Below are 12,048 nucleotides of genomic sequence, written 5' to 3' on the forward strand. Positions count from 1 at the left end.
TCTTGTAGGATGCAAGTCTGAAAAGAAAAGTTTGCTATCAATTACTCTTCTCTGTTAGTACCCTTGCTCAATGTATCTGCAACGTGCATATAAGTACTTGCTTCTTTGGAGCTTAATCACAAGAATCATATAAATACTTTGCTTCTTAGGATCAACGACAAAGACAAGTGAGGCGGACGAGTCGACGACTGAACCAAAAAAACTGTAATTGTTGAAAAGATTGCTTCTGATAAGTTCTAGCATGTTAGCCAAAATCTTGTTACATGAGAAACACTAGTAACAGGGTCAAATTTATGGGAAAATGGCTTCAACAAATGCCTCTGCATCAAAAGGTTGGAGATCTTCCACCCCTTCGCCGACACCAACAAACTTGACTGGAATTCCAAGTTCGTCTACGACACTCACCTGAGACAGGATTCAGGTCAGCAAATTTAGTTGCTGTTTATTTAAGATCCAGGACTGGAATTTGTAACTATTATAAGAAAGGACTGGAAATCGTGCCCGTACCACGCAGCCACCACGAGCAGTCCCGTCTAACTTTGTCAGGATGAATCCTGTGATTCCAACAACCTGGTATGAAGCCAAGAAAGTCCCTTAGTATCATATCCAATAGAAACATAGCCGATGAATCAAGTAAGTAACAGCAGAGTGGCAATTACATCGTTGAACTCCTTCGCTTGCTGTAGCATATTTAATCCAGTTGTGCCATCCAGAACCAGCAAGATCTCCTGAAGAGAACAATAAAAGTTATGGCACACGACTGAACAAGCAAAACACAAAATATTGATGAGATCTGTTTGTGCACTACTGAACTTGCTAGGTAGTTACTATGCAAAAAATGTTGAACTAATAATATGTCATAAAGTTAAAATATATTTTTAATATAAATACAACGTACATTAGGAGCACCAGGCAGGGCTTTAGCTATGACTTTCTTGCAAGAAACCAACTCTTCCATCAGACCGTAATTTGTATGAAGTCCTGTAAGATTATTGCTACAGAACAATTAATTTCCCAGACAAGCAAAGAAGTAAATATATTATGCTCCAATCTGTAACAACAACCGTACGTCCTGACGTATCACACAGCACAACATCAAATCCTTCACGCTTCCCACGTTTTACTGCCTGTGAAAGAACTACCAAGCGAGTTAAATTAGACAAAACATAAGAGTTGGGCTCATTATGACAAAATAATACTTATTCAATCACGCTTGCCAGACCAGAAGTTCACACCTGATGGAGCCTGTGCCTTCTTATCGTTGTCGATAACAATCTCTGAGCCAGTCCTCTCAGCCCAAATTTCTAGCTGGTCACGAGCTGCTGCTCGGAAGGTATCACCTGCCGCCATCAATACCTATATTATCGTTGAACGCAAGAACATAAGCTCTCTAATATATATAGCTGAAGCAGGGGATGTGAAGTAAATGGCCTCACCTTCGCTCCTTCATTCTTAAATCTGTAGGCAAGTTTTCCTGCAAATATTGTAGATAACGGAATAGATAAATTCGCCACTTCATAGCATCATTTCGACAAATAAGAAAAGACACAAAACAGTGTGTTATAACACATCTGTTTAACTCCATAGTGACCACATAAACCAGAAAAGCTAAACCGAATCCTACCCGACATTCTAACTTTCTGCAGTTGAAAGATGTAAACAGTTTTTTCCTGAGTTGATTGGTTAGACTTCTTGTATTACACATCCTACATTGGCATTATAAATTTACTTCAAGAAATTAATAAAATCTTCAGTTCTCTTTGGATTATAACCATTTAGTTCATTGTCCATAAAATAACATAGGTTGGGACTAACACGCTGAATCAAGCAGAGGAATGCAGAGGTTATGCGAGTCAATTCATACAAGTAGGATAAGCAATTCTTCATGGCACTCGAACCATTCGAGGGGCAACAATTTATTTACGCTGCAGCTCCAAAGTGCTAAATCACTAGAACCTATTTCATTCCTTCCTGCTGCAAAGTCCACACTAAATGCAAGCGAGAACTGAGAATACAGTAAAGCATGTCGAGAAGTACCTAGCGATGTCGTTTTGCCGCCTCCATTCACTCCCACGATCATGATAACCGCTGGCTTCCTGCCAAAACGACCAAGCACACTCAAAATTCAGACACCACTCAACAATGGTAAACTAGTGGCCATTGGCCTCATTCAGTCCAGCAGTGGGCAGGCAGAACCTGAAGCCGAGCTGCAGCTCAGTCTTGCTGCCCTTGGTAGTCAGCAGCTCGAGGATGCATCTTTTCAACGACGCCTGCGCCACACCATCCGCCACAATGAACAACAGATTAGACCACGAACCAAATCTCGTTGTGCTCCACTGTAACTGACTGAGACTAAATCGATCACCTTTATCTCGGTCCCGGACTTGAGCTTGCCGTCGCGGATCTGGTCGCGGAGGGCGTCGACGATCCGGAACGAGATCTTGGGCCCGAAGTCCGACACCAGAAGCGCCTGCGCGCCAAGAAACATCGGTCAGAGGGAGAAATGGAGCAGCAGCGGTACCGCCGAAGAGTCGGTGTTCAGGGAGGACCTCCTCGAGGTCGTCGAGGACGCGGTCGGTGTCGGCGAGGTTCCAGTAGGTGAGGAGCTCGTCGACGACGGAGAGGGTCTCGCGGGTCTTGGAGAAGCCGGAGAAGAGCTTGTCGACGTCGCTCTTGGCCTTCTCCTTGATGAGGCGGCCGAGGCGGGTGAAGAAGCCGGCCTGCCCGGCGGTGGCCGCGCAGCGGAGACGGCCGGAGGGGGCGCGCAGGGAGGCGGAGGCGGCGGTGTACGGCGGCGAGAGGAAGGGGAGGACGCGGGAGGGTGCCGACGCCATTCTTGGGCGCTGGCTGGCTGCGGATACCGGCGAAGCGATGGGTGGTGGGAGAGGATAGAGCTGAGCTGGCCCGCGCAAAACTGGCGTCCCTTTTCCGCCGCAAAATGGCACCTTTTTGGATTATGGAAAGTCGTGGGGTCAAACTAGGAATTGCATCTATTTTTCTTTCAACGGAGTCAAAATACTTGCCTCATCGATAATTAAGCAGGAGAAAATTGACCAGTTAGTTAGCGGAAAATCGGGCGAAAACCAAGAATTGCAACTAATGATTTAGGTGTGTTTGATATTTTTAAGTCAGACTTACGACATATTGGTTATTTGTGTTGTCTGTCATTGTGGCTCTAAATGTTCATCATCAATGACAAAATCAACTTCTTCCATGGTCCCTTCTTTGGAGACTTTATGAGCAAGGTTGTTGGATTGATGTGGCGATACTAACATGACTAGCTGCCTAGACCGGGAGATTCCTACCAATATGTTTGGCGTGATTGTCAATCTTTGCCGCATGCCACGGTTCACTATTACGGCAATCCAAAGATGTTTGATCCTCTATAACTATTTGTATGTACTTTGGTAGTTGGATTTCTCAATGGTCCATACATCGGTGAGAGGTACGGTGGCACAATAACGACAAGTTCAATGATGGCTTCGACAATGATTTTGAAGCTTATAGTCGTATTTATAATCTCTTCTTTTGTTTAACATAATCATGTATCCGTGGGTTCGGTTCCCACATTGTTTAGTTTTATCCGATGCATTGTTGACATATTAGGATCTTGCAAAAAAAAAACAGGGTTGACTAAAAATTAATCTTAGATTGTCATGGACTAAAATGGTAATTTTGAGATGAATAAGAGTAAATCCATTATAGACCCCACCTACCCTTGTACAAATCCTTATTTGCAAGCCAAAGTCGTGTGGTGGTTTGGGGCTGCTGAACCTTGATAAAATTTTGACTTTCTTTCTTCTTAGATGGTTTTGTTCAAATGGAAGGACCCTGTTAAGCCTTGGATCAGTCTGGGACCCCCTACGATGCCAATGATCATGAGTTCATGACCTCTTTCACGGAGGCCACAAAGGTTACTATTGGGGATGGTAACAAAGGCCACCTTTTGGGATTCTCCATGGCTTGATGGGTTCGACCGAGAGACATGACGCCAAAACTAGAAATTAAAGAGCAACTAATTGATGAACGCTCACTTGGACCCCAAGGATTACTTGGGGTGGGCTGCGAGCGCGCCACTTGATGCGCTCTTAGCCGCCACCATGTGTCGCGCTATGGGTGTTTTTTTTGGATTTTGTTATTTTAATTTTTTCACACGCGTTTTCGGCTTTTTAGATGATTTTTTATGGTTTTTCTGGCTTTTCGCTTTTAACCGGTCTTACTTAGTTTTCCACCAATCTTTCTAAGTTTTCCACCGGTCTTTTTTAGTTTTTTTTCAAAAAGTGTGAAAAAGCATGTTTTTTTGCTTCCGCGAGTCTCGAAACGAAAAAAGCGTTTCTTTTCCTTCTGTGAGAGGCCCGGTTTTGCTTAAAGAAACATGTGTTTTCTCTTTTATTTCCCTTCCATGAGAGACACAATTTTGCTTCCGCGAGAGGCATGGCCATGCCTCTCAGAAACAGAAAAAACATGTTTTTCTTTATTTTCCTTCCATGAGAGGCACGGATTTGCTTCGGCGAGAGGTACGGCCGTGCCTCTCGAAAACGGCTTTCGGAAAGGGAAAAAAGTGCTCCCAGTTCGTTTTTTGTCTATTTTTTAAAGTTCGTCAAAACCTATCGACATGTGATCTAGTTTTGAAGATCTCGACGCTAGGAATCCGACAATGAAAACGGTTCAAGATTTGGACGCATGATTTAAGAGATAAAACACTTTGAATAAACGGATTTACGTAAAAAAGAAAAAAACTCCCAGACAGCGTGCCACTTGTCACAACCTGAAGAGGATGGAAGTGATATTTGAAAGGAGTGCTCATCAACTAGTGATTTCCTAAGAATGGCCTATTTGATGCTTATAGCACCGGTTATAGGCTTGTGCATAGAACACACACACCCTTTCATCCCACGTCGTAGGTAATGGGCTGGCCCATATAGGGGGTTGTGGTTTGGTTTTGTGGAAAGCTTCCACCAGCCAGTTTTGTGAAGCTTCTAGAAGCTTTTGATCGGTTTCCCCTTGTGTTTTATGTTTAATTTCTTTTATTTTTAAATCAGTGATTTTTTCAAATGCATGATCTTTTTTCAAATCCATGATAGTTTTCCAAATTCATGAACTTTTACAATCCATGAACATTTTTAAATCAGTAAACTTTTTTTTATCAAATTTGTGAACTTTTTAAAAATTCATGAATATTTTCTGATTTTACACTTTTTTGTTCAAAAAAAAGGCTAACGAGCGACCGAGTAAGCGACCTGGGCGATCGAAAAAATACTAGTGAGTGACCGAGAGCAGGAGACCTGGCGACTGAGCAACTGAGGCACTATTGGGCCTCGAACCATCTAGCCCCGGGCGAGTGCTAGGATGAGATCGGGCGCCAAAGGTGCTGCGGAGGAGCTCTCTTACTATACCACGACAGAAAAAAGATTGCACGTTGTATAAGTATAAGGCCATGCATCACGATCTTTGGGTTATCCAAATTGACATCCGTCGTGGCATATATCTTGATCACATTCGTGAATTTGTCGCCCTGTGAGAAAAGCTTGGAGACACCCATCTCACTTGTCACTCATGGCATGTAGGACACAATTGCTTGGAAATGCACTAATGAAGGGAACTACTCTGACGTCCTAGGCTTATAAGATGCAGTTCACAGGCCTCACTACCACTACCATCGACGCCATGATCCGAACCGTTTGGAAGATTTGGGCACCTCAATTGCAAAATAGGATTTGGATGGTCAGTCAGTTGCACCATAAAGGATGGCTAAATTGTGGCCTTTGCCCCCTTAGCAAGCAAGTTCTAGTCTGTGACACATCTCTCTACCAATGCCGATGCACGTTCAGAGTCCTAGGCTGAGGTACATAATTGGATAGGCCTGCACGGCATCTCACCTACTGAGTGGGGTAATGCGACATCGGTTAAAATGTGGTGGACTCGCATAATTAGCACAGTGGCCCCATCTAGAAGGTCTTGCTTCCTTGATGATGCTTATTATTTGGGAGATTCGAAAGGGGCGCAATGCATTTTTTTGGCAAGGCTATTGTCCCTATTGGAGTCATCGTTGCCAAGATCAAATAGGAAGGTTCGTTGTGGGCTCTCAGGTGAGCCAAACATTTGAAATGCAATGCCGTGAGAGTAATTCTTTTACTTTTCCCCGCTTGATATCAGAAGGCTAATAAAACAGGTGGAGTACCAATCCCCATGCACCTCCCATACATCGAAACACCCTCAAAACCAAATGATCCTTTTCTAACAACTCAATTCGTGGTTCACCATGTGAGCGAACTACAAGTGTTCACTAAGCTTAATTATCCATGACATAGTGATGTCCGAGAAAGTATCCAGATACACGGTGCCTTTTTGTCCATGGTGCATCCATCTTTAGCAATACCATCTAGAAATTTTCAATAATTCTGAAAAATGATTAGCATATGGACACAATGTTTATTCGCTCTGCTGCAAAATATCAGAATTTAAATCACAATTGAAATTAATCTCTGCATGAATAGTAACTAATCTAAGTTGAGCTGTCCCATTAATGAACTATCCACACCGAATTTTTTTATTTTTATTTTGGGACTTATGTTTTAGATTTTGATTTGAGAACTTCTGGAATATAGCATACTTGTCATTTATGTAAACAACACAATGTGCAATGACTAAAATCAAAGCATCTTTTTTTTTCGAAAAACAGATCATTTTCTATAGGAAGTCACATGATATTTTTATTATTTTTACAACAAACTATGAGCTACAAATTTAAAAGACTATGCTTTAATACCCAAGGTGAATTCAAACTGTCTAGACTGAAGGTGATCTCAGAGCTGCATGAGAGGTTCATTTTTTTCTGTTTCCTTTTGAAGTATGACCTGCATGAGAGGTTTTTTTTAGGGAAAGTATGAGATAGCTTCTGTACGATAGATAGTACGAACTTGGCTTCATGATCTAAAACAACCCGCCAACCTAGATAACACAAAACACATAACTTATGTTCCTCTAGCAAAATAAAATAGTGTCATATTCAGATAGTCCACCACATGCATGCTCCAGCTTAGCAGATCTTGTTTCTATTCATCCACGTGGCACACTAGCTATAGTGGACAACCATCTAGTGATATGTGGCATAGTAGGTAGTGGGGGGAAATGTCTTTCTAAAAAAAAGGAAAACCCAAGGACCCTATACGAGACATAATTACACGACTCATCGTCTGCTGGCAAAACAAAACATCACCATAAAAGAAACAACTCATTACAAGCTCCAAATTGGTAAACATGTTTGTATTCATCCACGTAGCACGCCAACTAGTGGAAAACCAAATGCTGGCATGTCGCGTATCAAGTACTGGTGCAAAGCCTATTCCATGAAAAGCAAAACCTAGTGAACCTGCATGAGACAAAATACATGACTCACCGCCTGTTGTCAAAATAAAACATTGGCATAAAACAGACAACTTATTAAAAGCTCAACATGATAAATGTTGTATTTATTCATGCCAACTAGTGGACAACCAAATGCTGACATGTGGCATAACAGGTAGTGAAGCATTGCATGCTACACTATGGGGCGGTCCAGCTTGAAAAAAACTAATGGAACAACCAAATGCGGACATGTGGCATACCAGGAAGTGGTGCAAAGCCTAAAAAAATAAGAGGACCCAACGACCCTACATGAGACCAAATAGATGGTTCACTGTCCACTAGCAAAATAAGACAATGCCATTCAGTAGACAACTCATTGCAAGCTCAAGCATGACAAATGTTGTTTGTATTCATCCATGTGGCACACCAACCAGTGGACAACCAAATGCTGACATGTGGCATAGCAGGTAGTGGAGCATTGCATGCTACACAATGAGGTGCTCCACCTTGAGACAACTAATGGAATCCGAGGCTCCGAAACTATAAATGTTGACCCCATGCCTTCTTGAGTTAGGCACTCGTAGTATAGGCTAGCAAAGCATCATGGTTGAAAACCACCCGGCCTTCACAATGCCAACCACTTCCGACAAGGAACTTCTGCAAGCACACGCCGAGCTTTGGAACCTCACTTTTAGCTACCTAAAATCCATGGCGCTCGAGTGTGCCATCAATCTAGGGGTTCCCACCGCCATCCACCGATGTGGCGGCACCGCCTCATTGCCAGACCTACTTGCCACCCTTCCCATACCTGAGAGCAAGAAGTCCTACCTCCCTCGCCTCATGAGGTTCCTCATCGCCTCAGGTATCTTTACGGTTGATGTCCCCGCAACAGGGGAGTGCGCTAAGGTGGGTGCAACTAGTACCTACTGTCTCACACCGTTATCTTATCTCCTCGTGGATGGAGACGACACCGACGCCCACCAGCGCACGAGCCTCTCGCCGTTTGTGCTCTCGCAGACCAACAAGTACCATGTAACAGCGGCCATGCACTTCTCTGAGTGGTTCACGAGCGACGAAGGCTCAGCCTCGGCTGAGATGCCATACATGATGGCAAATGACAAAAATCCATGGGCAATCATGGCTCGTGATCCAAAGCTAAATCAGGTCTTCAACGCTGGCATGGCGGCTGATACCCAATTTGCAATGAACTTCATCGTCAGCAATTGTGGCGAGGTGTTCGAGGGGGTTACCTCGATAGTTGACGTTGCCGGTGGGACGGGTACGGCGGCGAGGGCAATTGCCAAGGCCTTCCCACACATTAAGTGCTCAGTTCTAGACCTCCCTAACGTTATCAATTCCATCTCATCCGACGGAACAGTGGAGTACATTGTAGGTGACATGATGAGTTCCATCCCAAGGACTGATGCGGTGTTCCTCAAGGTACAACACTAAGTTTGTTTTGGGTGAACTTTCTTATGAATTGTTTAATTGACTTATGTTAGTGTTGGCTGCAGTATGTGTTGCATGACTGGAACGATGAGGATTGTGTGAAAATCCTAACACAGTGCAAGAAGGCGATCCCCAAACCAGGGGGAAAAGTGATAATTGTGGATATGGTCGTCGGGTGTCCTTCCAAATCCATGTTCAAAGCCCAAGTCTTGTTCGATCTGCTGATGATGGTGATGACATCAGGCAAGGAGCGTGAAGAGCATGAGTGGGGCAAGATATTCATGGATGCAGGGTTCAACGACTACAAGACAAGGTCTATTATGGGGTGTATGGCCGTCACCGAGCTGTATCCTTAGCTAGCCAAAGAATGGTTGATGTGGCACCCCAGATAGGGGTGAAGCCAGTATAAATGCTTAATGGGTTCACCTTCTCCATCAAACTATTGGGTCAAATCAAATAAAGATAGTGCTAAGTAGTGACTTAATACTAGTAGAACGAAATCAATGGGTTCAGCATGATGGATCTTCCCTTGGCCACAGAGTTTAATTGTTGCTATGCACATTTGTCCCTTTTCATGGCTAGTTTCATTGATCATATACATTTATTAAGACTAAGAAGTAGTGCTTCTAGTTTGATTTTTTATTTAAAAAAAGCAATGAGACGTGTTCACAAATAGTAAAGGAAAATAGGGCTTGAAATTAAAAAAAATACAAATTGAATTAAACTGATTATCAAATTGAATGATTGAAGAAGCAATGATACATGTGTATGTATTGTGTTAAAAAAAGAAGCAATGATACCTGACAGACATACTATGATGGCAATGTTTGCACTGGCGGTCCTCCAGGCACGTCACGTAGAATAAGTGTCCGTTTAGTTTAATTAAGGGAATTATAAGTGCGTATATGAAGCGATTCCAGGTTACGTGAGAACTGTTTAGAAAAAAAAAACACGTGGCCAGGTCATGCGTGCTCATCGCACCACAGAGCAAAGTCCCCGCCCCTCCTTATGACTTGGCCCATGCCAACAAGGTCACCACCGTCCGCTTGTACTGATGGGAGGAATACCAAGATTGCCCAAAGGGTGCAACCCTCCTCAATGACTTGGCATCATTCCCCACGAAGGCGACACATGACCTCACACAATGTGACGAGATGGTCCTTGTGCCTACAGACGACACGGTATGTGTGCCTACAGATTTAGGTTTGATGACGAGGCATTCAGCATCACACCGCCACCTCTCTGCTGCCCAAGCATCAATTAACTAACATCAACCTTATGTGAGTTGCAGGGAGATCCATGCATATATAGCACGGTTAGGGCCCAACAACAAAATACTTGAGATGTGGATGTGCAGCGACATCGACGATGCCAACCATCCACAATGGGATCGCTGCTACACTGTGATTGTCTCGAGCAACTAGCCTGGGTCTCTTTGTCCTACAGTTGTATTTGCCAATGGTGTACTAGTGTTGCGTGAGTCCACAGGATATGATGGCTGCTATGATTTGCAAACACAACAAGGTTCCATGGATGTCCGACTAACATGGCTGGATTGATGTATCACGATCCCAACACAAACACATTCGGATGCGTGAAGGATGCTATCTCAGATTTTGATTTAATCCCCCTATATTTGAACGACAGTTCCAATCTAGTTGAATGGAAAGCTAGCTAGCATTTCCAATGTTTTGTTTCATCATCTTGTATGGAACATGTCAGATTATGAAAATTCAATGCACATCAACTTTCTCATCTCTGTGGAGACCTCTCCATATTTGCATGAACTGTCATAGAACTTACATTAAGACTAGACATGGAGAAGAGGGAAGACGAGAGTTGTGTCTCTCACGATGGCTCTTAACTTATAGGATCATGACTCTTTTTCTTTATGTGATCTCCTTTTTTCTATATTCAAAGCTGTGCCTCTGTGGTAAAAAAAAAGTTGTACTCCCTCCGTTCCAAAATAGATGACCCAACTTTATACTAACTTTAGTACAAAGTTGAGTCATCTATTTTAGAACGGAGGGAGTATCTCTTACTGTACGTGCTAGTTCAAATTTTTACGTACGTTATGTCTTTATATATGCTAGTAGAAAAAGGCCTATTTGTCTCGGTTTTAGAGGGCCTTTAGTCCCGGTTCCGGGACTAAAGGGTCGGTACTAAAGGCCCCCCTTTAGTCCCGGTTCTGGTACGAACCGGGACTGAAAGCCCTCCACGTGGCCGCTGTCTGGAACTCCACCTTTAGTAACACCAACCGGGACTAAAGAAAATTTTATGATTTTTTAATTTTTTTCCCGATTTTCAAAATTTCAAATTATTTACAATTTAATCTCTAATCACCCCTCATCATTGCTCAATTTAACCTCTAATCTCTAATCACCCCTCATCATTTCAAATCATCTAACTTTTCGGCCGGTCACCCATCCTCTCACTACTTCAGCCTGAGCATACTTAACTTCCGGGTTCTATTCCCCCTCATTTCCAAGTCTGCACTTGTTGTTTTCCTGACAATAGTAAGATGGCAATCCTATTAACCCTCAGGAGTTTAGCTTGAGCATGAAGTCACACGTTTCACTGTTTGATTTTAAAACTATTATTCTAAAAAACAATAATTATGTAGTAACACTAATATTTATTGAATAAGTAGTTTGACCATAGTTTGACCAGATTTGACCAAAATTCAAAAAAACTGAAATAATTATTTAGTAACACTAATATTCTTGAATAGTTATTTAGTAACACTAGTACTTCTTGAATAAGCAGTTTGACCATAGTTTGACCAAATTTAACCAAAATTTAAAAAAACCAAAATTTGAGCATAACTTGTTTTCCTTTTAGAATTTGAGGATTCTAAAAATTTGCAAACATGCCTATGGCTGTCAAAATCAGATGCGGATTTTCGTGCTGAACATTTTGATATATTATACGTTTTTTTCCAACATCGTATGCAAAAGTTATAGCCGTTTTACTTTTTCATAACACTTTTTTGCAAAACATGTCCAAATTTAAGTTTTTTAAGTTTCCTAACTAGTAGATGTAGTAATATAACTATATCTCAAAGGATTTTATTTTTTGAAGTTTTATTCATTTTCTTTTTTTTTTCAAAACTGAAATGGCGATACACGGGGAGCCGGGGGGGGGGGGGGGGAGAGTTTGAGACGCACCCCTTTAGTCCCAGTTTGAGACACGAACCGGGACTAAAGGGACCCTTTAGTCCCGGTTCGTGTCTCAAACCGGGACTAAAGGTCT

The 12,048-nt window shown here is 42.6% G+C and overlaps 2 protein-coding genes across 2 annotated transcripts; one reads left to right on the forward strand and one right to left on the reverse strand.

Annotated features, from left to right (window-relative positions):
* Positions 1-90: 90 nt before the first annotated feature.
* On the reverse strand, positions 91-2,919 carry CPFTSY (signal recognition particle receptor protein, chloroplast (FTSY)). The gene is made up of 11 exons (XM_087514196.1): positions 2,550-2,919; positions 2,366-2,470; positions 2,197-2,270; positions 2,038-2,096; positions 1,437-1,474; positions 1,236-1,356; positions 1,070-1,138; positions 899-981; positions 660-728; positions 508-570; positions 91-405 (listed from the first exon to the last, which is right to left on the reverse strand). Exons 1-11 carry the CDS (start codon positions 2,832-2,834, stop codon positions 292-294), a joined length of 1,080 nt encoding a protein of 359 aa, XP_087370322.1. The 5' UTR covers positions 2,835-2,919; the 3' UTR covers positions 91-291.
* A 4,992-nt stretch (positions 2,920-7,911) lies between these two features.
* LOC147982016 (flavonoid O-methyltransferase-like protein Os11g0303600) lies at positions 7,912-9,404 on the forward strand. Its single transcript, XM_087517261.1, has 2 exons — positions 7,912-8,787; positions 8,862-9,404. Exons 1-2 carry the CDS (start codon positions 7,951-7,953, stop codon positions 9,150-9,152), a joined length of 1,128 nt encoding a protein of 375 aa, XP_087373387.1. The 5' UTR covers positions 7,912-7,950; the 3' UTR covers positions 9,153-9,404.
* The last annotated feature ends 2,644 nt before the right edge of the window (positions 9,405-12,048 follow it).

Source organism: Triticum urartu, chromosome 3A (assembly GCF_056163025.1).
Source record: "Triticum urartu cultivar PI428250 chromosome 3A, HENAU_Tu73, whole genome shotgun sequence".
In the NCBI taxonomy this organism is placed as follows: domain Eukaryota; kingdom Viridiplantae; phylum Streptophyta; class Magnoliopsida; order Poales; family Poaceae; genus Triticum; species Triticum urartu.

What these genes read in the sequence shown, in the direction of transcription:
- LOC147982016 (XM_087517261.1), top strand. Translation starts at nt 7,951, where the DNA reads ATGGTTGAAAACCACCCGGCCTTCACAATGCCAACCACTTCCGACAAG. An exon ending in CTGATGCGGTGTTCCTCAAG is followed by an intron (nt 8,788 to 8,861) that starts GTACAACACTAA and finishes TGTTGGCTGCAG; the next exon opens with TATGTGTTGCATGACTGGAA.
- CPFTSY (XM_087514196.1), bottom strand. Translation starts at nt 2,834, where the DNA reads ATGGCGTCGGCACCCTCCCGCGTCCTCCCCTTCCTCTCGCCGCCGTAC. An exon ending in CGGCAAAACGACATCGCTAG is followed by an intron (nt 1,475 to 2,037) that starts GTACTTCTCGAC and finishes CAATATTTGCAG; the next exon opens with GAAAACTTGCCTACAGATTT. An exon ending in AAGCGAAGGAGTTCAACGAT is followed by an intron (nt 571 to 659) that starts GTAATTGCCACT and finishes GCTTCATACCAG; the next exon opens with GTTGTTGGAATCACAGGATT.